The 23,833-nt window shown below is 55.9% G+C and overlaps 7 protein-coding genes across 7 annotated transcripts; 4 read left to right on the top strand and 3 right to left on the bottom strand.

Moving 5' to 3' along the window:
* Positions 1 to 9: 9 nt before the first annotated feature.
* Positions 10 to 5,455, bottom strand: IE81DRAFT_319467 (hypothetical protein). The gene is made up of 9 exons (XM_025512729.1): positions 3,289 to 5,455; positions 2,972 to 3,209; positions 2,252 to 2,901; positions 1,629 to 2,158; positions 1,449 to 1,558; positions 1,236 to 1,390; positions 983 to 1,173; positions 687 to 907; positions 10 to 617 (listed from the first exon to the last, which is right to left on the bottom strand). Exons 1-9 carry the CDS (start codon positions 5,245 to 5,247, stop codon positions 139 to 141), a joined length of 4,533 nt encoding a protein of 1,510 aa, XP_025373247.1. The 5' UTR covers positions 5,248 to 5,455; the 3' UTR covers positions 10 to 138.
* Positions 5,456 to 5,879: 424 nt separating this feature from the next.
* IE81DRAFT_82745 (hypothetical protein) lies at positions 5,880 to 10,801 on the top strand. Its single transcript, XM_025517675.1, has 5 exons — positions 5,880 to 6,663; positions 6,733 to 8,937; positions 9,010 to 9,171; positions 9,235 to 9,534; positions 9,602 to 10,801. Exons 1-5 carry the CDS (start codon positions 6,106 to 6,108, stop codon positions 10,358 to 10,360), a joined length of 3,984 nt encoding a protein of 1,327 aa, XP_025373246.1. The 5' UTR covers positions 5,880 to 6,105; the 3' UTR covers positions 10,361 to 10,801.
* Positions 10,536 to 11,406, bottom strand: IE81DRAFT_284575 (Prefoldin; the record flags this gene model as incomplete). The annotated part of the gene is made up of 3 exons (XM_025511596.1): positions 10,536 to 10,734; positions 10,835 to 10,968; positions 11,275 to 11,406. 3 exons carry the CDS (start codon positions 11,404 to 11,406, stop codon positions 10,536 to 10,538), a joined length of 465 nt encoding a protein of 154 aa, XP_025373245.1.
* A 572-nt stretch (positions 11,407 to 11,978) lies between these two features.
* Positions 11,979 to 13,313, top strand: IE81DRAFT_363509 (mitochondrial glyco protein; the record flags this gene model as incomplete). Its single annotated transcript, XM_025516781.1, has 4 exons — positions 11,979 to 12,470; positions 12,615 to 12,764; positions 12,859 to 12,976; positions 13,045 to 13,313. The coding sequence occupies 4 exons, from the start codon at positions 11,979 to 11,981 to the stop codon at positions 13,089 to 13,091; spliced, it is 807 nt and encodes a 268-aa protein (XP_025373244.1). The 3' UTR covers positions 13,092 to 13,313.
* Positions 13,314 to 14,328: 1,015 nt separating this feature from the next.
* On the top strand, positions 14,329 to 15,958 carry IE81DRAFT_344148 (hypothetical protein; the record flags this gene model as incomplete). Its single annotated transcript, XM_025515778.1, has 4 exons — positions 14,329 to 14,917; positions 15,104 to 15,264; positions 15,336 to 15,767; positions 15,845 to 15,958. 4 exons carry the CDS (start codon positions 14,329 to 14,331, stop codon positions 15,956 to 15,958), a joined length of 1,296 nt encoding a protein of 431 aa, XP_025373243.1.
* A 1,576-nt stretch (positions 15,959 to 17,534) lies between these two features.
* IE81DRAFT_333060 (hypothetical protein) lies at positions 17,535 to 20,582 on the top strand (the record flags this gene model as incomplete). The annotated part of the gene is made up of 8 exons (XM_025515354.1): positions 17,535 to 17,767; positions 17,997 to 18,180; positions 18,281 to 18,320; positions 18,391 to 18,781; positions 18,868 to 19,924; positions 20,027 to 20,269; positions 20,332 to 20,405; positions 20,489 to 20,582. The coding sequence occupies 8 exons, from the start codon at positions 17,535 to 17,537 to the stop codon at positions 20,580 to 20,582; spliced, it is 2,316 nt and encodes a 771-aa protein (XP_025373242.1).
* Positions 20,583 to 21,030: 448 nt separating this feature from the next.
* IE81DRAFT_308146 (seven-hairpin glycosidase) lies at positions 21,031 to 23,001 on the bottom strand (the record flags this gene model as incomplete). The annotated part of the gene is made up of 2 exons (XM_025512367.1): positions 21,031 to 21,680; positions 21,763 to 23,001. 2 exons carry the CDS (start codon positions 22,999 to 23,001, stop codon positions 21,057 to 21,059), a joined length of 1,863 nt encoding a protein of 620 aa, XP_025373241.1. The 3' UTR covers positions 21,031 to 21,056.
* Positions 23,002 to 23,833: the final 832 nt, after the last annotated feature.

The raw sequence follows: 23,833 nt of genomic DNA, 5'->3' as shown, positions 1-23,833 counted from the left end.
ATGCAAGTTGTTGCGATTATGGTGGCAATTCTGCCGACACTTATGATACAAATGCTTGTGCGTACGTGAAGAGGCGATGATATTGCCATGATCCTTGTATCCGCGCCCCGCACCCGGACAATAATCGCCGCAGCGTGTTCATCCTTCCTCCTCAGAGTCCGAGACTTGAAGATAAATCGGTCTTCTTTTGCCTCCCTGTATGCCCCTTCCCTCCTGATGCTGAGGCTTCTCGATCATGGCTGCGACTTGATGATTTTCCTTATTGCGTGGCATGTGTATTGAGCAAAGATTGACCTGGCCTTCCACCAGCGCTGGCGATTTCCCTTGACTTCCTACAGCCCGATCGGACGTTCGGATATTTGCCAAGTGGGAGTCTGTATTTCGAACGTTCTGGTCGACTGGCGCATCGCCCACGTCCATTTGCATCGCCTCTTCTTCCTCATATTGAGTTTCTGATGCCTGAGTGGGGCCAGGCCCCATCACTGCATCGCCTTCTGCATCTTCAGCTCCTTCTATCTTTTCAGGCTCACCAGACTCTGATCTATCCGCACAGAGCTCCCACGCGGCGTCGAGTTCGTCTGGTGTCAACACCAGCTCAAGTAGCTCGGTAGCCAAGTCTGATCAAGCCGTCCAATCTGCTGTGTAAATGTGGGCGCCAGAGCGATGTTACGTGTGGATTGACTCACCTCCCACTTCCTGCATCTCGTCCCTTTCTTCCCCTGCTATCCACTCTGGCTCCTCCGCAAACGCGATGCGGCTGAGCGACAAGATGTATGCATGCCTCGCGCCATTGTAGACGGCGTGGCAGGCGTCAGAAGAGATTCTTCTAGCCAAGCTGACAGGCCTCTCGGGAAACGCATATAGCGTGCCTAGCAAGCGGACTGTTGAGACTAATCTTGCCACCAACCTATTGACACAACGGAGGAAGTTAAATGTCAGTGACTTGATTCTGCTGCTAATGTGCTCGCGTTGCCCAACTAACTGTGCGCTGTCAACATGTAATTGAGGCGTCGAGACACCATCGAGGTGCCAGACCACAGTCGTGTCTTCATACATCCGCCGAACGAGGGCTGTGAGGAGAGGTGCACTCTCAGCCACGACTGGCAGCGATTGTGGCTGGGTCAACACCAGTTGGGTGAGGAAGACTGTGATGGTTTGGTGGATAGCGTGCATCTGCAGAGTCGTCGAGTGAGCCGCGAGCACGACTATCAGTGAAGAGGCCTGCGCGTGCTCACCTCTGATGAAGGTCGCCGTGCCGTTTCGGAGTCTTTCAACAACGCACAGAGCAGCTCGAACAGCGGGGCAGGAGAGTTCGAGACGCGCGGATGCAAAGCAGCAAGGTCTGTCTTTTCCATGGGACATGCTAAAATGACGTGCCAAGCACTCGGGACTAGAGCATCCAAGTGAGCGTGAGGGTTGCCTGAATGCATCCAAGTCCCAAGACTCACACCGAATTGCGGACGTCAACATCCTTAAAACGCGAAGCAAGGTAGATGTCGAGCGACTGCTCAGCAACAGGGTCCCAAGAAATCCGGTCGCCTTGAATAGTTGGCGCAAGCTTGTTGATGGGAACAAGCAGGCGTGTGTCAGACTCCCTCGATCAATGTCGAGAGGCAAGCACCACTCACGTTTCAACTTCGTGCGTCTGGAGCACTACACTCATCACCTGAAGCACGTGTGCTACTGACGCCAATAAATTCTCCGAGTCGAAAGTCGTGAGCTGCCACGACGCATGGAATTCATCAGTCTCTGTAGGCTGCGAAAGGCGGTCGTCGTCAGGCCTAGCCGCGTTAGGAACGTGCAGCTTGTTGTCCAAAGGTGTCGTCTGGAATGCCTGTGCGGCCTCGCTCTTAGCTTTGGCCTGGCTTGCTGGCGTGGTAGCCAATCGCACATATGCGATTAAAGTCTCCGCAAATGACACTCCTTTTCGTGGAGGACCCGGCTTTCGCCGCTTTGATGGAGTGTCTAGGCGCTGCTCATTGCGAGCAGCGGCCGAACTGTCAGTCTGCACAACTTCTTCCATAGCATCGTCTTCATTTCGCTGAAACTCCCGTTCTTGTTCACCCGAATCGCTGACGAACAACGCTGCGCGTATAGCAGACGCGTGGCGCAGGGAGAGGCTGGTGAAGAGACCCAGTACATCTATGATACCATCCAGCTAATGACGTTAGAGGCGACAGAAGCGTCAGCCTGTACCGAGCCACTCTAACATCACGCAGCTGCCATCTCAAGCGCATGATCGCACACTCACGCTGCGGAGATCCCAGAAGACGTCCAGGAATCTGAGAAGTATTTGGATCAATTCTTCGACCGTTCCGTCCAGGCCCTGCTCAAAGAGATCGTTCGCATCGTACCAGTCTTCGTCTTCAAGTTCTTTGTTGCCTCGATCTTTTCCAAGACGGTGCGCCAAAAAGGAAAAGCGGAGCGAGGCATCTGAGGGACTGCTAAGCAGAGCCAGTAGTTCGGAGCAAGCCGTTGCGTACGCAACTTGTAGACTTCGGTCGGTGTGTCGGGACAAACGCGCATTCAAGAGCCTCTGGAGAGTGCGATCCTGAGAAGCCACTTGTGTAGCTCTAGGCTGTGTCTCGTCTTGGGCAGAATCTGCGACAGGCAGTAACACGGATTCTTGCTGACCATTCGTGTGCGCTATGACTGACCCAAGCAGTTCTGCGCGCTTCTTCGCGTAGCTCGCTTGCATCCAGGGGTATCGGGCGAGAGGGTCGGACCACAAGCTTTCGGCTTTTTGCTTCGCCTCGAGGACGCGTACCGTCGGAGTGCCCTGCAATTGCGATGACGGAGACTCTTCCAGAAGTTGGGGCTCAGTGAGTGTCTGCTGCTCTGGATGAGAGGTGCGACGCGACTTGGGCAAGGCGAACGAGTTGTCGAGGTTCGGGAACGGCACTAGCGGTACAAGTGATGCGTGCCGTGTGTGAGACTATACTGCTGGTTACAAATCAGGAAATGGACTCACGAATATCGTTGGCCCTCCTTTGGCTTCTGGGGCTCTCTTCCGACTCTCGATCTTGAGAGCGTCCTCCTGAGCCGAGATTGCGAAGCATACGACCACCCCTTTTAGTCGGCGTCGTCAGCCCCGCCCTTTGTGCAGCACTGCTGTTTGGCCCTGATCCATCGCGCAAAAGCGTTGCAGGCGCCCTCCGCCGCACTGAGCCTCCAGCCACCCAGCGCGAAGAGGTCGCATTTTGAATGTGCTGAATCGGCGAAGGAACGCCATCCTGGCTGATCAGCGCTACGGGTGACAGAGCGACCGAGCTGGCTAGTGGTACTCACTCCAAAGGCCGCCTGCGTTTCATTCGCCATCCTCTCCTCCTCTCTTTCACGCCTTATCCTTTCCAACTCATCTGCATGCCGGACCGCAAGCTCAGCATTTTGCTTGCGTAGTTGGTCAGCTTCCTTCTCAAGTTTGGTGTGCCTAGAGCGTAGGATATTGATCTCCCCATCGGCAGCTTGGCGGGCCTTACGTCTTTCGTCCTCCAGCTGACGTATCTTTTCCTCAGCTGTCGCTGCAAGATCTGCAATTGGCGTCACCATTGGATTTCGGCCGCCCGCTCTGCTCTGCTGATCTACCTTTGGCAGTCCTCTCACTACCGCAACACCCGCGATCGACCCCACGTTTGTAGGCGTGCCCGCTCGACTGGGCACCCTGGATGCTGCATCATGGCGCCCGTTCGCAAGTTGCTGAAACGTCCCGAGAGTGGATGAATTTTGTACTGCATGTCGTTGCTCTTGCGCACGAGAATGTTTCTCGGCACTAGAGGGACTGATTGCGGGCGCGCTCTCCGTCCTAGCTAGCACACGGCTACTGCGCGCCTGATCGGATCCCAGACCAACATTCCGACGCCCGTGAGGCAAGGGAGCCGGTCGTCCAGTCGCAGAAATGAGTTCCGACTGCATCTGACTGGCTCTGACCGCTTGACTAGCCTGGAATACGGCAGCCTCTTCCGCCAATCTTAGTGACTCCTCGTCCGCCCATAAATCCGGATCGTCCATGTCCCAATCTTCATCAGCGCCCATGACACTCCTGCTACCCTTTGCGCCAGTGGTCGCAGGCGCACGAGGCAGAGCAGTTCCTTGCAAGCTACCTCGACCATCGTGTGATATGAATACTTCGTCTGGACCGGGTTGCAGGCGCTGTAATGCCGATGTGGAGAGAGTGCGAGGTGCTGGCGAAAGGGGTCGCTGCAATGCGCTTGTCGTCTGAGCTGACACGCGCTCCACCTGAGGCGCCATTGCGAGCGGAGGGCCCGCAGGCTGACCATGCGGTCTGCCCATGCCCAGACGGGGCCTCTTTGCAGGTGGAAGAGCCGCAAGTGGGGCAGGATGAGCTCGTTGCGGATCGCGCGATCGGTCTCGTCCATTTGAGTCCTCGACTCTCGAGTCGCCATCTGCTGGCAAAGGATCTTGTGGCTCGGGAGAGCTGCTCGGCTGACGGCGGAGAAAGTAAGACCTCTCTGCCGCTGTGCCTGGTGGATTGGACCAAGGGGCACCGGCTTCGAAAGCGTCGAGCGTGGATTGGAGTTGGGCAGGTGGGTCTGGAGAAGAAGGCACCAACCTCTGGCCGTCATCTTCGTCGTCCTCACGCTGCAGCGATGCTTCATGCGGGTCACCGACCGCGTGTTCATGCCAGGACGTTGATGAATCTCCCTCTTCCTCCTGTTCTTCGATGATCGCACTGGGTACGCTGCGCCTTGATGGTGCACGAGATTGTAGGCCGTCATGAGCGGCCCGAGGCTGAAGCTGACTCTGTGGTGGTGGCAGGTCACTGGGAAGGGGACCGTCGTACTTTCGGCTGGGCGGCGCTGGAGCATCTTTGACAGTCAATGGCCTGCCTGTGGAGGTATGACCAGCTGGAGGAGCTGGGCCGCTCGGACGAGCGTATCTACTCGCTGCACTGAAGCGATTTACGGGATCCATGCCTCCTTGGCCGGCTGCGGGCGCTGGAGCAGCAGCTCCCTTGACTCTCTGCGACGCCCATGCGTCTTCGATACGAGTGAGGGTCTCTTCCTCCTGCGATCCCCAAGGATTGTCTTGGTCCGAGGATGTCTCTTCGAACTGTGGACGTGGCGAGCGCCTTGCATTTGAATGCCCCTCCCTTGCTGGATGGTCGACGTGCGTAGACTTGCCCAAAGCTTGCTCTGCCGCGGTGCGTACACCATGCCTGACGTCGCGCTTCGTTTCGCCGTTCATTTGTCCCCTGCCGTGTCCACCATACGCTGAAGGACGCTGCATTGCGGCGATATGATTCGGTGCTCTCCATCAAGCTTCTCGCGGTGCTGTACTTTTGGTCTGCTCCATCGCGCTCGAGTCAGAGCGCCGGAGCCAGCGTAACAAGTCTTGCGTCTGGTAACAGACGAGAAGGACGATTCTCTGAAGAGCAAACTAGGACGACTGGGTCGATGGTGTAGGAAGCGCAGTATGTATGCATAGCTTCGAAGAAAGTCGTACCCGGTACACCACCGCTGCATGCTGAAGACCGTTGCACTCACAATCAAGAATCACACTGATGCGGACGTGTGACCGCGCGCTGACGCCTCCCGCCGTGCGAGCTGCATGCTGCACGCTCATTCATACTCTTAATTTTGATTATTGTTGTGTTTCACCTCCGCTTCGCCGCGCGACCTCCGCATTGATATGAAATCCAAGTGGGATCATGTTAATGGTCCCGATACAACTTCTCCTGCTTCGGCGCTTCATTCTTCGAGTTGGAAGCTTACGACGCGTCGAGTCGCGCGTCATAGCGGCTGCAGCAGCAGGTGTGTGATTAACACGGTCGCGCGCGCGCGCGCGTGTCAAGCCAACACCTCGCGTGCGTGCGTGCGTGCGTGCGTGGGAACAAAAGCCGACGAGGCTGAAGCAGAAGACGACGATGAGTCGACGCTTCCCTTCGGGCACGCTCCAGCTACGCTCGATAGTCAGTGAGTACGGGGCTTTCTGAGAGCCATCGAGTCGCAGTCGCAAGTGAAGAGTGACCTTCCCGACCTACACTTGATCGAAAGGAGCGACGCCTCCATTGAAGCCTTGTTCGCCAGAGGTCCGACCCTAACAGTTGCGGAAGAGCGCCTACCCGCGGCAGCGCGGTCTGCCACCATGACTTCGGCAAGGGCTGCGAGCAGGATGACGACCGACGAACTGCTAGCACGCTTCTCCGCAGCCTTTGCAAGCCTTGACGAGGATGACGGTGACATCTCGTGCGAGCAGCACGGAAAGGATGATGCTGCGGGCCCTTCGCGCGAGTCGCAAGCTGACTTCGTTGAGCGCTACGAGGCAGTGCATTCCATAGCGCAGAAGCATATACGTCCATCGACAAGCGCCCGCAAGCTTGCACCGGTAGCGCCGACGACGGACTACGAGGCAGCCACTGAGCACATTCACGGCGTCGCTCTGAGGAACCGGATCGAATTGCGCGAAGAAGTGAGCGATGCGCTCAAAGCTTGCCTTGGCGCTCTGGATAAATCCATGTCGCAAGCCCAGCATCTGGCTCGGCAAAGCAGAGCACTGCAAGAGTCGCGCAGGGCGGATAGGGAGAGGCGACTCGCCAACGGCCTGAGAGCGGAGGATCTCCCTGCCAGTCTCAAGGGCAAGCAGAAGTTGGTGGAAGATCCGGCCATCACTTCGAGGAATGCGGGGGAAATTTTGGCGCTATTGGTGAGCCAGCGAACGGAGCGGGCGATCTCAGTTGGAGTGAGCACAAGACTGACGCTTTCATGTTGGGAGCTCTCGCTTTCACGCGTACCCTCTGAGAACGCGTCTGAGTACGCCAAAGATCTTTTGCAAGGCAAGACTCGACGCTCTTACGCTTATCTCGACGAGGAGCATCAGCGCGAAGCGCAACGAGAGGAGTGGCTAAGGATCTTGATTGAAGATCCTTTGGAGCTAGAACACTCGGGCGCGACTGACTCGGACGATACCCTGAGCGAGTGGAGCGATCTCTCTGCGGAAGGAGGTGCTGATGGGTCAATGCTGCCACCGAAAGCCACTCCAGCGATGAAAGACGCGGTGAACTCCCGGAATAGAATTGCTGCTGCTGCTCGCGCCGACACGGAGAGCTCTGGTGCGCATGCGCAACGGCTACGAGCATGGCAAGGAGCAGCTATTCACCAGATTAAATCAGCCGGTCAGGACACCCCGCAGCGTCACCATCTCGGCTTCGTGCGACGCCCCTTCGACTTGGGCCAGCCAGACACGCTGCTAGCCCTGGAGGTGGGTGAAAATGCACGCATCGCTCAACTGCAAGAAACGCATGCCTTGCGCGAGATTTTGCTAGCGTTGCAAGGCGATTCAAACAAGCTATTTCGATGTCGCAACAATATTGGCGAATACGAGCTTGTTGCAGACCCTGCAAGGATTAGTCATTTATCTCTAGGTTCCTGGAATGCGGCCTTGACTCATTTTGCGGTCATCTGCACGTCCCTCGAGAATCTGCGGCAGCTCTCAAGTCAGCTCCAAGCTTTGTCCGGTGGCGGCATCGCAGGACCTTCTCTAGTGACTGCCCAGTCCTTTCGCAGCTTTGGCGGTGCACTCAGCGAAGTGCTCGGCCGAACAAATCATCAATTTGCCGCTTACGACGCGGCGATTGCTAAGGCCCTCGTCCGAGGCGCAGGCGAGGCACCTCCTATGACCACCTTGACCGAACTGATGACCAAAGTCGACTGCGCGGTCGCCACTCTTCTAGAGCTTGAAGAGATAGCCCGGGAAGTTGATTTATTTCAAGCTCGGAGCTCCCTCGAGCTGCGCGCGCCCACTCCGTTCCGAAGTGTGACACCACTGCTTGACGCCTTGCTCGCAGCAGTGCGCTTCGAAGTTGCCTTCTCGGAAGGACGAGATGTAAAACTTCGCGAGCATGCGCAGCCCGACCCTGAGGAGCTCGCCAGGTGTTTTCTTGCGACGGCAAGTCCCCTCTGGGATGAGGCGCGACGATGGATTGTACACGGCATGCCCATGGCCTCCCAACCCTCGGATGAGGACCTCAGCCCCACTGCTCGTGTTCAGCGCTCGCAAAGGCTGGCAGCAACTTGCAGTTTCTTCCAGCATGATCATCGGCTCTCACCGACCGACACCACCTTTTGGACCGAGGCTTGGACCCTCGGAGCGCTGGAGCAGGAGCGCGGCGTCGGATCCTCTGAAGATGCGCCTCGAAGTGTTCCTTTGCCCCCTGTCTTCCTCATTGGAAAAGGGCTTGCGCAGGAGATCCTGTCCGCTGGCAAGGCTGTCGGTCTCTTGAGACTTTTAGGCGCTGCACACGAGCTGCCTCTGCTTGCAAGCTTGCTTCAAGAGGACAGCGATCTGGAACGGCTGCTGGTACTGGAGGAAGTCGAAGCGCCGAATGAAGACGCCGACGCAGACGGCATTTCACATGATTCGGAGAATGAGACAGATGCGACGCGCTCTGTTGGCGAGACTTGGTCCAGCATGGCTCAGCTCAGTCTGGGAAAATCACGCTTGCGGGGCTCACATCGGTCGAACGTAACATTTCCTGAAAGGGCTCGAGTAAAGCCGGACGAGCAGATCAATTCGACTCGGCATCAGGTCGATGCTGCTGCAATCAGCCGAGCTTTGTTCGGCGACACAATCTCGCCTCTCCTACGTGCGGAGCCATCGCCAGTAGTCACTCAGATTGCCGACGATTGGCTATCCGACGCTCGTCTGCCTGACCGGCCGCTCAAACTCAGCGGAGGTGTGGCAGGCAAACAATTCCAGCTTGCCTTCATTCTTGGTAGCGAGGCAGGAGTAAGCACACTGCTGATTAAGCGCCTTGAGCCGGTGCTGACGCTTGTGCGGAGGAGGCTCAATTCTGTGCTGCTGCAGTCGCGCCTCGAAGGCGGAGTCATCGATCTGCCTGCGCACATCAGCGTCCTCCAGAAGCTGTTCTTGTGGAGAAGCCCTGATATGAGCTTTTGGGCACACCTTATCCACCTTAGCGTGAGTGAGGCCGATTTGCATGCTTGCCATCTTGTGACTCACGACTGATCGTGGGCCCTGCTTCCACGTCAGATGGCCCGAACGCTGCCAAATGCTCAAATTCTAGAAGTCTCGTTTCGCGAAGAGACCAGGGCGGAGGAGTGGGTCGACACTGGGCGAGTGCGCTTCAAGTCCGAGGCGTTGCGGAGCACAGGTAGCGTCAGAGCGTTAGCAAGCATCAGCATTGACTATGAGGTGGGTCATATATTGGGTGTGCAGTCCGCGAATCGGTAGCTGACGCACTGGAGGCGCCTGCAGATGCCCTGGCCCTTGACTTATATGCTCACCCCGGGCGTGATCGAGGCCTATCAGCAGATGTTTACTCTTCAGCTACAGCTCTTTCGAGCATCAAGCTGCCTCTCTGAGCTGCTCAACCTTCGCCCGAGCATGCTCAACGGACTAGGAGTTGAGCTCCGCGATGCGTCTGGAGATCGTCAGCCAGCTGCGATGCCAGCCCACATTCTGCACACGCGTGCTAACGACGTACGAGCGTCCATTTCTCTGCGCGTCAAGATGAATTGGATCGTCGCGCTGCTGAGACGGTGGATCATGACAGATGTGAGTCACTTCCATGATGCTCATTGGAGCCAGGTTGAGTGCTAACGCTTCTGCCGGCTATGCACAGATTTTAGAGCCCCGGTGTCAAGAGATCGCTGAACGACTGCCCACGTTGTCGTCGTTCGACGAGATGATCGAGATGCATGCCTCTTCCGTCCGCAGAATGGCCGACTTGTGCTTCCTCTCTTGGCCTGCGAAAGGCTCGGAGGCCTCTCATCAAGCATCACAAAGCGCACGACTTGGCAACTCGGTGCCCATCGACCAAAGCCGTTTTGATGCTTCGCATCTCACTTTTGATCGGACCATCGATGCCAGCCGCACGGTCTACGCGGCGCGATATAACGAGCACGTCCATGGAATCATTCTGGACTTGCTCGACATTGCCGTGGAAGCCAGCGCCGCGGTGCTCAAGCTAGCAGGAATGTCAAGGTCCAAGAGATACACGCCACGCGCGAGAACCGCAAAGGCTCAGAAGCCATCCCGCTCGCATGCCCGCACAAGGCCTGGAAGGCCAACGAGCTTGTCTGACGAAGAAGAGATCGAGAGAGAGATCCAGAGCGCAGGACAAGAAGCCGAGGAACGAGCAGGGAGAGACGAGCCAGAGTTCGGTCACGTCGGGCGTGATTTTGGCGCGCATATCTCACGCCTGGAGAAGTCCTTCGATCGACTGCTCCTGTCACTGCGGTCTGGAATCTCGCGCAAGATTTCCGAGCTTGCAAACGCGCCAGTCCCTCCTCGTGCGCAGGAGGGCCGGATCAAGGATCGCCAAAGAGACTTGCAGGACTTGCAAGCTCTCAAAGCTGCGCTGGACGCTTGGCTCGATTGAAGTTTACGCTTCACGCTCGAAACGGGACGGCTGCGCTGTGCGAATGATGGCGTCGCCACTGTCGTCACCGAAGTGTGTCGGCTGGCCTCTTGGAGTCGAGCTGTGCGTCGCTCATCGGACAATGCTGTAATTTTATAATTGCATCTCCCTCAGATGCCACCAGCGCCATCTGCTTCTACATCCGCGCCTTCGCCTGGACCGCCTGTCGCCGCCCCTTGCAATTGAGATTGTAGTCTGACGAGCTGGCCAGGTCGGGCCGTAGCACAGCTTCAGCCAGATGTCGAATCGCTCGACGTCTCCACGACGCCCTCACCTCTTCCTTTTTCTTTTCGCCCTTCTCTGAAAGCTCTTTGAGCAGCGTCTCTGCTCGCCTGCTGCAAGAGTCGTGATGCCAAGAGAGTAGAGAAGTTAGCACAACGGAGCGAACAGGCGCCGTGACATCATGACGCCATGAGGGCGCTCCACTCCACTCACATGTCGCCCTGAATAAAGTCTATCCTCTTTTGCACATTGCTCTTCGCCTCTGCTGGATCTTGCTGCAACAACACGGGACCCATTGCCTTGTACACTTTGGCACCTACACCTTTGTTTGGAAGGGCGTCGAATTCCTATCGAGGATGAGGGTGAGGTGTGAGCGTGCGTTCAAGCGCTGCAAAGCTTGGTCGTCTATCCGCCTGACTGTGAGCATCACAATCGCAATCACTTTGTACTTTCGCTTGCTCACTCGCCCGCCCCGCCAAGCTGAGCCGCATGTGTAAGATGACCCATTCAGGGCCTCATTAGAAGCGATGTGTGCCAGCCAACCCACTCGAACTCGCATCGTGACCAACGGTTGACGAAGTTTCGAGGCACCTCGCTCAGCACACGACACTCTGTCTCTCACCAATTTGACTGCACAAAGCGCTGCTGCTCACCTTTAAAACGCTTTCATTCTCGTTCAATTGCCCGGCAAGCGTCTGTCTCGTATCCACAGCCTTTTCAAGCTCTGCTTGCAGATTCTGAAACTCGACGCTGGATTTCTGCAGACTCCTTTCCAGCTGCTGCATCTGCGATGAGGAGGATACTGTGGAAGCTGATGATGATGCTGCTTTGGACATCGTGAAGAAGACGTGTTTGAGTTGATGAGGTGTGGCGTGGCGTGTTGAACTAGCCGAACAGCGCGCAGAGACGATGGATGAGCGCTGAAAACGGTCACCTTGACTGGATTTGGCTGCCTGGAAGAGGGGCGCGACTGCGAGCCAACAGCGGCTACCACACGATCGATGTCGGCGGAATCTATCCACTTGATACCGCCTCTTCTGACGTGTGATGGTCGATCGAGAAGAGAAGATCTTCTTCTATATTCGTGACTTTGACTGACTGCTAAATGTCCTCTTGCCTGCCAAGGGTGCGCTCGATGCTGCGTGCACCGTGCACACCCAAGTCACGTGTTTGCGAACTTCAAAAAAGTATTTCGCGCCGCTCGTGCGACGCAGCAGCAGGGCAGGACGGACAGGGCACGTCGTCAGGAAAGCGTACACGCGCAGCTTTCTGCCTCTTCACCTCCACGCACTCACCCCAACAGCTGTGGCTTTTACAACTCATCTCATTCAATTGCTTTGCGATCACTTCACTCGCTATGATTCGCTCAACCCTTGCAAGATCTTTGAAAGCGGCCTGCGTGGCTCAGCCTCGTCTGTCCGCCTCTCGCATCGCACCTTCGCGAGCTCTGCCCTGCATCGCACCAACTTCCACCGTGAGGTTCTTGCAAGCGAGCGCCGTAGCTCGCGGTTCCGGCTCTACAGATAGCGAGCTCTCTTCTCGACTTGCGCAAGAGATCACCTACGAGCGCGAGTCTGCAGCCGCAGGAAGCGAGGGTGAAGGCTCAGAGTCAGCTTCTGAAGAGCCGGAATTCGTCAAGGATTTCAAAGCTGCTGGCGTTTGGCGCATTCAGGACGTGGCTGGATCGGACGAGATCGCTCTTACTAGAGAGTACGGCAATGAACATATTCGTGTCCTCTTTAGCATCGGTGACATCGACACGAGCGAGAATGATTTTGAGGAGGAGGAAGGAAGCGAGGAGGAACAGGAAGCTGGTTTCCCCGTGCGATGCGCCATTACAATCTCCAAGGTGAGTGGCAAGACACTGATGCGGTGATGCACGTGGGAGCGCGGAAGTCTGGTACCTCGAGAGACCACTCCAGGCGTGACACCGTCATCTTTGATGCGAATCAGCGTCCAGCATCGCTGACATTTGCGCCCACGTCACCGGTAGGAGGGCAAGGGTGCTCTAACCCTCGACGCTCAGGCGGAGGATGGACAATTCACGGTGGAGAATATCAGCTACTACAAGGACGCCAAGCTGGCCACCGACCTCTCTGCCGACGCAGACTGGGCCAGGCGTGGATTGTACATTGGACCTCAGGTGAGTGGCTGGAATGCGGAGCTTCCTGTAGAGATGCAAACACGGGAACCTCACTCACTCTGACGACTCCCCCTTCCCTCGACCCTGAAACAAGTTCGAGACGTTGGATGAGAATGTCCAGGCTCAATTTGAGGCATTCTTAAACGAGCGCGGCATCGACTCTGATCTCGCCCGCTTCGTGCCCGACTTTGCTGAGCTGAAGGAGCAGAAAGGTGAGCGAGGTGTGAATTGTCGGTGTCAGATAGGAGGAACGATCCCTGACGCGTCTTTACCCCGTCAGAGTACTGCTCTTGGCTGGAGAACGTCAAGGCTTTTGTAGATGCTTGATGTGATGGCGCTTTGATGTGAAAGCCAAGGTGGATACGCGATTCGCAATGAAAGTGCAGATTCAAGCGGGTCTCGAGATACGGAGCCTACGCAAGATTCGGTTCGGATCGCTCTGGCATTCATCAACCACTTCTCATTACAATGGCTGAATGACCCTTTGTCGACGTTTTGTTTGAAACCAAGTCTGAACGTGTGTGTGACATGTGGCCCGCAGGGTCATCCACTCGATCGATGCTGGCGCCTCAAGCGTCATCATGAATGCAGGAGCTACTCAATCTCGCGTGTCTTAGGCCGTTGATGCGCGTATGACCCTTGTTGTCTGGTCCAGAGCTTTCCCCTCTGCGCGGGGAGCAGCTCACGACTGTTGCGCTCTTTGAGTGCTAACGTCTGGGCGAGATGGCAGAAAGCCTGAAATGATGAGCGGGAAGATTCGGTATGCGGCAAAGTTTTCTACGCTCTCTCTTCTCTCTCTCCGCATGATGGCGGGCTCTGTGGGCCGGAAAGGTGCGAGCGACGAGGGCGGGCGCTCCACAGATTGGCGGGAGGGGGTGGGTCAAGAGGAGAGCTGATGCAATCACATTCACAATCAAGAATGTTTATTTCGAGTTCGCAATCAAGCTCGAGTTACGAGTCTTACCCGGCAAAGGACAGCTTCAGGAAGCACTCCGAACTCCGGACTCGTGACTCGGGAGAGGAGCATGTGCCTCGCATACGGATCTTGCTGACAATCACAATTGAGTGAATTCGTGATTGTAGCTGTTGTGCAGCGGGGACAATCGTCGTTTGTCGACAACTTGGAGCTTGAAGATGAAGTCAACGAGTATAGCTTGCACCGATCGCAAGTCACGAGTGCGAATCGAGCTGAATCACAATAACCGCGAATCGTGAACTACTGAGTGAAGACTGCATGAGAGGGCCGTGGCAATAGCTGTACGCGTACGATATGTCCACGCCCTCATCGCGATGTATCGCTGACACTCACGACTCTTCTAACTCACGACCCACGACTCACGACTCACTGTTGGGACTCCAGCATGCAGCAGCTGCGCGGCCGGCTGTGGCGCGCCTGCAAGCCGAGTGGAGAAGATGGATAATATTCACGATTTCGCTCACTCGTGATTTGTGCTTTCAGCTTTCAGGAGACCATCACCCATCCTAAAGGCAGCCTGCATGCAAGCCAAAGCGACGGCGGGCTTGCAGCTTCAAATCTTGACAGTTCATCTGCCCTCATCTCGACATGTTCAAAGCGTCATCACCAACGCAGAGCCTGTGCAGAGCTTCAACTACCTGCCGCGCTGCAGCATCCAGAAGTGCAAGACCCACTCATGCCATCATCTGCGAATCCGGTCACAGCTCCGTATGCAATCGGAGGTTGGATCAGCGATGCCTTCATATGAGCTGCGCTTGGCGACTTGACGAGAAGGCGGACAAGAGTCGCTTTGAGCAGTCCAGATCTAGATCTGCCGGCAGAGGGACGAGTGCATCCGAGGCAACTTCTTCGAGAACAGCATTCGAACAGCGAACAATCCTGGATCAGCTGCGTAGCGCACAGAGCGCGAGTGGCAGCAGCAATGGCAATACTTCGCAGATCCAAGGCAAAAGCGTACCGATAGGACGCATAAGCCCATCCTCTCGATTCACTGATCCTCGTGCAGCATCCGATCACAGTGCTGCAGCATCTGCAACTTCTGCTTTGCCTGGTGGAGGGTTGGGATTGGGCGCGATGAGGAACCCTTTGGGTATGGGCACCTCCGCTGAGACGGGCACCTGGGATCGTCTGGCAGGCGGTGAAAAAGAATGGTCTGAATTGAAAGGTCGGGAGAAAGGTGAGCCTAGCTGCACTCGCTCTGTGTTCATCTGCGAAGGGCAACGCGGCGGGGTGAATGCGCGTTCCCAAGACAAGCCTTGCGCGCGCTCCCATCGAGCTTCAGCCCTCTCCTTTTGTGCGACCACCGGCGATGGTTGGCAACTTCCTGACTCTGCTTCATCTGTGCGCTCCTCTCGCCCCACAGTCTTTAGAGCTTCATTGAACACGTCGCGACTTACCATCGTTCTCATCGGTGGTACTCTAACGCTCGCCGTATTTTGGAGCGTGTCCACCGAGCTCTTTGCAAGTAATTCGCCCACAGTCATCTTCGAGGACGCTTGCAAGCGAATCAACAGGTCCGACGAGGTGTGTAGCGAGCGGGACGCTTTGCTTTGCTTGCTCTAGGAAGCTTTCTGATCCCTTTCGGGCCATCGCAGATCCGCCAACACTTGCTGCCACCTCTCAAATTCCACTCTCGCGGAACGGCAGCGGCAAGCTCGGCCGACGATGCCGCTACCACGCTGCACTTTCGCATCAGCTCCAAAGCTCGTGGAGAATCGCTGACTATGTTTGAGCGGGCGCGGCAAGCGACTTCGGACGCAGCGATGAAGACGGGTCAGGCAGCATTGCAAGCGCTGGAAGATCTTGCACAGTGGGCAAATCTAGATGCCCAGGATCAAGCGCAGGGTTCTAGAGCTCACTATCCCGTGACGAGCAACGGTACTGCGCCCGGAGAATCTTGGAGCGTGCCCAATTGGCTGGCTGCTCCTTTCCGTGCGCTGAGCTCTGGATTTGGAAGTGCGTCTTTGAGAGGGAATGGAGGACCCGGCACGTACACTTCCGCCGATGTCTGGGCCAAGCTGGAAAAGGTGAGCCAAGCCCATTCCGCTCTCTATGGATATCACGGCAGCTGACGGCAAGTTCTCTTCGCATTCTTATTTCGAAGGACGCTCATGGCACATTGCAATACGTGCAGCTGTATGCCGACATTCCATCATCTGGTGTAGGAGCTCGACATCGCGTGTGGATCATCAAACGCAAAGGCGACGTGGTGAGATAGAGGCATGCTCTATCTCAAATTGAGAATGCGAGGCTTTTTTTCGCTTCACATGACTTGTCTATTTCCCTCTTAGCACGTGCATCGACACGGATACGAAGCACAACGCCATCAGGCCAGCATCACAGCACGCCAGCTCCTGCACCACGGCAGGTGCACACGATCAGTGAACTTGTCCGGACCCTCGCTGAGCAGCCATTCTCGGGCCCGGTGCTCGCTTACACGTCCAGCGTCATTGCCGCCAGTGTCTGAGCATCGCCATTCGGGGACTGGCGCACACGGATATTGCGAATCAGTTGATGAGTCATGTCTTGAGAATGGCTTAGGCTTTTCGCAAGTGTACTTTCACACCACCGTGCCCCACCCTGCACGCAATTGTGAACGTGGAGTTGCAGACACTCTTGACTGGGCAATTCGCGGGGACGGCGGACTGCACAGCATCACTTGAGCGTCCTCTGCCCTCCTCTCGGGATTTCGCATCGTGTTCGAATGGTAGATGTGTGTTTGATCTTGTCTTTTGCGACTGCGTGGTAGGTAGCTCAAATCGTGGATGCGCTCTTTGAGTCCCGCACTGCTTTGTAGTGCAACAGCGTTCGGAATTACGGAGGCGTCCATGACCATAGCCCTGATCGACTCCTGTTACAAGAGCATCTCGTAGAGAATGACATTCGCGATCCTTGGATTTGCGATCAGGTCGAGCCAGTCTTGAGTCATGGTCGAATTGCACGATGATATTCAAATTTGCTGTGAAGTTGTGAACTCCTCAGGTTCAGACTGACCGAGGAGTGAGCCATGCAGTCATGAGTGAAACCAAAAACAATCGAGGATAGCACGCTACGCGTCAAGGATAAGCGTGCACCCGAAGGGAATATAATTTACCGCGGTATTGTGGCTGCGCTAAATGAAGCGCGCACGGACCTTTTGGGCGCATGTATATGACGCAGCCACAACAGCAGTCATCCAGCAGTCAGCCAGCCAGCCAGCCAGCCATCCAGCAGCATTCGCACCGCTATACAGTGACCTGTTTGGAACCCTGCATGCATGGATGGCGCCAGCAGCAGCGTCGTCCCTGTGGATCTGATCGCGTACGTGTGTGCTGTGCAAACCACACCTCATCGTCAACTGAGCAGGGTGAGCGGTCAAGGCGGCATCATCGCACTCGTCTGACGTCGCTTCTATGGCTGCCTTTTGATTTGACTTCCATTGTGATTGCTTGCCTTCGCATCCAGAGGAGCCTCAGCCTGCTATGTCTCGAGCCTTTTCTCGTGCCAAAGCAACCTTGTCAAGCTCTGCCACCACTCGATCTGCGAAGCCTTCTTCTCCCGCTACTACTGCGACCACCAGCCCTTGGCGTCCTTCGTCTCTGCTCCCTTCCAAGCGTGGTCTCGGTGCACTCAGCGCCGCGACTGCTTTGCTCGGAGTGTCCATCTCGCTCAATCTTTCGGGATCTCACTCTTCCCTCGTTCATTGGGCACCGCGTACGAACTTCTCGGCATTCAGCTCGCGCGGACATACGTTCTCCATTCCACTCTGGTCTTCTCGATCTTTGAGCACAACAACATCACGAGACAAGGAGAATATGTCGTCCACATCCAATGCACCAGGATGGGATCCTTCCACCAAACCATTTCCTGCAGCCAGAAGGGGGGATGCCAGCAAATCTTACAAGAGCAAAAAAGCTGGTGGCAAGGAAGTAGTCGTCCCTGAACCTTATGAGTGGCTACATACGCCTCCCAGCCAGTCGGAAGAAACCAAGGAGTTCGTGCTGAAGCAGGCGAAGCTGGCTGAGAGCTACATTGCAGGCTATCGTGAGTGAGGGTGCTGCCCTTGACGCGCTGAGTGGGACATGCTCGGAGCGGGAGCAGTCTGGTCAAAGAAGTAGTCACGAGTCATTGGGCCACGCTGACACACGGCAACTTCAAAATCGCGCACTTTGCTTTATCAGCTCATCGCGAGACTTTCAAGAAGCAGTGAGCGCCGCTCAGCGAGCATTGCGTGTTCACACTTGCTGACGCTGCGACCTCGCTTGCTTGTACCATAGGCTGGAGGCGAACTTTCAGTACCCTCGGTTTTCTTGTCCTTCTTTCAAAGGAGACGGCAGCGCAGCATACTACTCTTACAATGCGGGACTCGACCCACAAAGCACCATCTATAGGGTGTCTAAGAATGAAGTGGATCTTCCCGCTGGGGATAAGCCTGCTGGTCAGCGATGGTTCGACCAAAATGTGAATACGACACGCCTCTACTCGGCCGTGTTCACCTGCGCTAGCAATCCCAAACATAACTGATGCATGCGCTACCCTTGCTTGCTTTGCCCTCTTGCAGCTCCTAAGCAAGGACGGCACAGTGGCCTTGTCGTCGATGTGTGAGTGCTGCAAATATGCGCACAGCGTCGATGCTCTGCTGAAGCTGTCAGCCACTGTCTGCCGCATCAGCGTTCTCCAAGTCTGGCAAATACTTTGCCTACGGCATCAGCAAAGCTGGATCGGACTGGAACACCATCTACGTACGCGAAGCATCTGCACCATTTGTTGAGCCGCCTACGGACGAGTCCACAGCTCCTTCTGGAGGACCAGATCGACTATCGGATGTCATTTCTCACGTCAAGTTTAGCGGTCCTGTCTGGACTCACGATGATAAAGGCTTCTTCTACCAGCGCTACCCCGAGCCCCCTGCGCACGTAAAGGACTCTGGCACGGAGACCGACGCCAACAAAGATGCCGAGCTCTTCTATCACGTTCTAGGCACTAGTGCCAAGGACGACGTCAAGATTGTTTCGAAGGATGTCGATATCCCCACAAGCATGTGGTCTCCGCAGATCAGCGAGTGAGTTGGGCTTATCGCAGCATCGCGCGCTCATTGTCATCTTGCTGACGTCCACCTCGGGCGCTGGTCTTGATGAATCGGTACAGTGACGGCGAGTGGCTCCTGCTGGGCAACAGCAAGGACACCGACACCAAGAGCAGGACTTTTGCGTTGAGCCTGAAGGGACAGCCCATTGGTGGCTCGATGAAGTGGAAGCCGATCTCGACAGCTTTTGATTCTACATTGGGCTACATCGCAAACGAAGGTCCTGTATTCTACTTCATGACGAACAAAGATGCCCCAAATTACAAGCTCGTCAAGATCGATCTGAGCAAAATCGAAGATCAAGAGGGACATCCTGCAAAGCTCAAGGGCGTCGCACCCACCGAAGACGTCCTGCCGGAGGATCCACAGGCAACACTCAGCTCCGCAAGCGTCATCGCTGGAGATAAGCTGCTCGTCATTTACCTGAGAGACGTCAAGGATGAACTCTGGCAGCTGGAGCTCAAGACTGGCAAGAAGATCAAGCGTCTTCTGCCCGAGCTCGTCGGTTCCATCACCCAGCTGTCTGGACGAGTGGAGGACAATACTGCTTTTGTCAGCTACATGAGCTTTACCGCACCCGGCACGACCGTCCGGTTGGACTGGCCCGAGAAGTCCAGTCCCACTGACACGCCCACAGAGTCAGTGTACCGATCGACAGTCGTGGCAAACATCCGAGAAGAGGACTACATTTCGGAGCAGATCTTCTTCCCGTCCAAGGACGGGACAAAGGTGCCGATGTTCGTCACTCGGCGCAAGGACACCAAGCTCGACGGAAGCGCACCGGTCTGGCTCTATGCCTATGGAGGATTTGCGATCCCTATGCAACCCGCTTTCTCCCCGAGTCTAATGACCTGGGTGACGCTCTACAAGGGGATTTTGGTCTTTGTGAACGCTCGTGGGGGCTCCGAGTATGGAGACAGCTGGCACAATGAAGGCAGGCTGCTCAAGAAGCAGAATACCTTTGATGATTGGCTCGCGGCCGCCAAGTACTTGGTGGAGAACAAGTATGCTGCAAAGGGTAAAATCATCGTCAATGGTGGAAGCAATGGAGGAATGGGAGCGATGGCTGTCGGCAATCAGGCTCAGCCCGAGCATGGTATCGGAGCTGTTGTCGCGGAGGTGAGTGCGGGAAACGCGTCGAAGGGATTGGTCGTGTGCGCCCGTGGGACTGAACGCGGTCCTCTTCATCTGGGTTATCCAAACCCCTTGCGCTCTGTCTAGGTCGGCGTACACGATATGTTGCGCTTTGCTGAATTTACCATCGGAAAAGCCTGGGAGGCAGATTACGGCAAGCCCACGGAAGACCCAGAAGCTTTCGACTACAACTATGCCTACAGTCCTCTGCACAACGTAGATGCCAAAAAGATATACCCCACCGTACTCCTCTTGAGCGGAGACCATGATGATCGAGTCGTTCCTGCTCACACTTTCAAAATGACAGCAGAGCTGCAGCACAAGTTGCCCGTGAGTGGCTACACCGATGCACACCTGCGGACAGTACACTGACATCTCGCGCCCCTTCACAGAACAATCCAAATCCAATTCTGGCACGCCTTGAGCTCGACGCCGGCCATGGTGCAGGCAAGAGCACCCAAAAGAGGTGAGCGAAGGGTCTATCGAGGGTTCGGCGCGTCCAACAGACATCTCTCAGCGAGCTGACATTGTGCATGTTCGGGAGTGCAGGATCAACGAAGCGTGCGACCGTTACGCTGTCGTGGCTCGCGCGCTCAGCCTCGAGCTTGTCGAGGCGCCTTCGAAGGGGAACGCCTCTCTGTGAGATTTGCTCGGACGGTCTTACAACGGACCGTTTGAAGATTGACAACGCCCACAATCAATCGTCACCATCAAACTTCTTCGAAACCGTAAACGGTGATTGCTTTCAAGTAGCACTGGCCTTTGTGATCGCTTCGGCGATGTTGATCTTGGCCACATGAGTTGACGCGCGTGCCAGAAATGCAAGGCCCGCATCGGCTGCAAAGACCGCAAACTCCAGTCAGAGCGGTAGCTGAGAGAAGAAGAGCGCTCGCTTTCTGGTTGTGGTATATTGACGATACATTAGGAAAAAAGAAGTGGGTGACGGAACGATGCAGCCAGGTGCAGATTGCAAGCAGAAGGGGAGTTCGCGACCATTCGAGACTGGATTGAATTGATAGCGAGGTGCAGGCGCGACGTGGAGTCGCCTTACTCCGAGCAGGTGGGACGAAATCGCTGCGCCCGCGCCTTGACGCGCGGGCACGTGTGTGGTGTAGCATCATAGCTTTGGCGACCACGTGCTCTTTCCTTGACCAAAGTGACGTTTCTTCTTCTTCACGACCACTCCTGCATCCTCTGCGCTCTCTCGCTCCTGGCCCGCATCCGCATCCGCATCAGTGCGGCTAAGCAGTGCCGTGACGATGTTTTGAACTCCGCCACCCAGGTCGCCGAGAGTCTTGAGGATGTCCTTGCCAAGGTCTCCGAGCTGAGAAGGGATGTTGCTGAAAGCTGGAAGAGGCGGAGCTTTCTTCGTCCTAGTAGGCTCCGCGCTGACACCAGTCGCAGCAGCCTTTTGCAGACCGAGAGGAGCTGGCAAGCTGGCAGCGGAGGCGTAGAGCGAACTGTAATCCGCATTTGGCTTCTCTTGTTCGAATGGGTGGCCTTCGGTGTTGAAGACGTACTTGTCCAGCGAAGCTATGCTCGGGTCTGAAAATGTCAAGTACAGGTACTTGAAGAGTTCCGCATACAAGAAACTCTCCGAATCGTCCAGCTTCCTTGTCAAGGTGTTGTTCACCTCGGCGATACTGGCAAAGGACCCGTAAGAGACTTTGCAGTATCGCTGAATCGATTGGAAAGCGTTCCATGCCAGATCTTGCCATTTCTTGTCACCAGTGGTTCGATACTGCGAGCAAATCAAGCATTCGAGCAATTTGTCAGCTATCAACTCAACGCCTCTGAGAACACAATGTCACGGAATTACTCACAGCGTAGAAGACGCTCTCAAGGACTTCAGGACGCAGAATGTAGGGCGTCGACTCGAAGTCGTATCCATTCAGTGCGTAGAAGGCTTCGTTGCTGACTCTGACTCCGTTCGTAGAGCCATTTGCAGCCTTGTAGACGAAGCTTTCCGGTCCGATACCCGTTGGGCTGGAGGTGTATGTGTTGATGCAGCTCTCCGTCAACTTCATGCCGTAGTCGACGATAGCTTGGCTGTGCAGCAGCTTGCCTCCCAGGATCCAGTTGCCCCCCACGAAGCATCCGAGATGAGAGCCGCGCGGGATCTGACCTCCGTAGGATGGACTGTAGTCGGTGAGGTAGGTAAGCTTCTTTGCTGTTCCTCCGGCCTCCGTGATGAGGTATCGGACGCTGGCCTTGACAGTGGAGATCCACGCTGGGATCCAGGTGGTGGTGGTGCCTTTCAATTGGCCATACTTGATCTCATACTCTAGCGCCGAGTCGGACCCTCCTCCCCAAGTCATGTAATCATCCGTCGCTTTGCCTGTAGCAGGATCGATGCCTTGGCCGTGCAATCCTGCCGGAAGACCAATCTGCGGCGCGTTGATCGTAGCTTTCATCGCGCGCACGGCATGTTGACCGTACGTGGCGTTGCCGCTGTACTTTGACAGCCTCGTCAGCTCCAAGATCAGAGTCCCAGTCTCGGCGATGATGGCCCCATTGCCAGTCTTGGGTTTTCCGCCAGAACTCCAATTTTGCAGGGTGTTGTAGGGCAAGTCATTATTACCCACCCAACCTGCCAGCACGCGATCCCCAATCTTGGTGGCTTGGTTGATGAAAGTCTTGTACTGCTTGCCCGAAAGCTCATAAGCAGAAAGCAGGGCACCAATGTAACGGATGTTGGTTTCGAAGATGCTGATTTCGCTTTGGGACGTCTTGGTGAAGTCTACGGTTCGGACGAACCTTCGGCTCTCGTCGAATAAATCTTTGAAACCCATGAGGTAAGAAGTGGTCAGAGAGTCGATCATCGTGGCGCCCCAATTGCCAAAGCCGCCAGTGCCTCGTTTGGAGAGGGGCAACAGAGAATCTTGACCGCGAGCATATGTCAAGTAGCCTTCGTAGCTCGTCCTGTACGCTTGCTTGATCGCATCTGCACGGGCAGCGTCGCCTTTGGCTGCTTTGCTTTGAATGCCGACCGCCTGGGAGGAAGAGACGCTCAGCAAGAGCGCAAGGCTCAAGGCGAGCAGGCTGGACAGCGTTAAGCGCATGATGGCTGCGACTCGCTAGTGCTCAGTAGCCAGCAAAAAGGTGCGAGGCAGAGAGAATAGGCGAAAGCTAAAAGAGATGGGAGTAAAGACGCTTCATAGCGAGTACGATCACCAACGCATCGCTTGCCCTTTTAGGGACTTTCGCGTCAGGGGTCAGGGCGCTTCTGGACGATCTCGCCAAAGGACGGAGAGCGTGGTTTCAGCAAGGAAGCCCTCCCGATCAAGCGTCCCGCCCTCCCCGCTTGGTGGCGAAGACCCTCATCCGCAAGCTATAGCTTAGCTTCGCGGCATTTCGCACTCCGCTTCGGAAAGTCAGGGACAGTCGATCATGAAAAGGGAGGAGCGGATCGGGGCACGAATCAAGCGCTCGCGCTCGTTTGCCTGCCTGCTTGCTTGCTTGCTTGCTTGCAGCGCTTCTGACAAGTCCGTGCTAGCGAGAGAATGGATCGATTGTCGAGCACACCAAGTCAACTTGATTGTGGGGACGTGAGTCTAATCTCGCATTGATTTCGTCTGCTGCTTGACTTTGACTGTCAAATGGGCTACGGTACTCGCAGTGTGGGTGTACGTGCAGTCACGAGTCCTGGTGGAGTGGCCAAAGGCTTTTGCGAGGGCTGTGCAGCAAGCAAAAGATGGAAGAGATCCTTATTTGAAAGCGCAGGCAGCAGCATGCAGCGTGCATGCAGTAGGAAGAGCAAACGCGACATTCTAGCGTCGTCGTCGTCGGCGGCGGCGGCGGCGGCGGCGGATCAGCGCGCTTATCGTGGGCGATCGCCAGCAACGAAAGCGAAGACGACCGACCCAGCAGCAGCAGCTCTCTCGCTGCTTTGGC

The sequence above is a fragment of the Ceraceosorus guamensis genome (assembly GCF_003144195.1).
Source record: "Ceraceosorus guamensis strain MCA 4658 unplaced genomic scaffold IE81scaffold_2, whole genome shotgun sequence".
Lineage (NCBI taxonomy): Eukaryota > Fungi > Basidiomycota > Exobasidiomycetes > Ceraceosorales > Ceraceosoraceae > Ceraceosorus > Ceraceosorus guamensis.
Note: the sequence above shows the minus strand (reverse complement) of the source record. Positions and strands in the feature narration are given on the sequence as shown.

Bases quoted from the DNA above. Each gene is read 5' to 3' on its own strand.
- IE81DRAFT_319467 (XM_025512729.1), bottom strand. From the start codon at position 5,247: ATGCAGCGTCCTTCAGCGTATGGTGGACACGGCAGGGGACAAATGAAC. The intron at 1,559-1,628 runs GTGAGTGGTGCT...CCCATCAACAAG, and splicing joins CAGACGCACGAAGTTGAAAC to CTTGCGCCAACTATTCAAGG. The intron at 908-982 runs GTTAGTTGGGCA...TTGTGTCAATAG, and splicing joins TTACATGTTGACAGCGCACA to GTTGGTGGCAAGATTAGTCT.
- IE81DRAFT_82745 (XM_025517675.1), top strand. From the start codon at position 6,106: ATGACTTCGGCAAGGGCTGCGAGCAGGATGACGACCGACGAACTGCTA. The intron at 6,664-6,732 runs GTGAGCCAGCGA...TCATGTTGGGAG, and splicing joins GGGAAATTTTGGCGCTATTG to CTCTCGCTTTCACGCGTACC. The intron at 9,172-9,234 runs GTGGGTCATATA...AGGCGCCTGCAG, and splicing joins GCATCAGCATTGACTATGAG to ATGCCCTGGCCCTTGACTTA.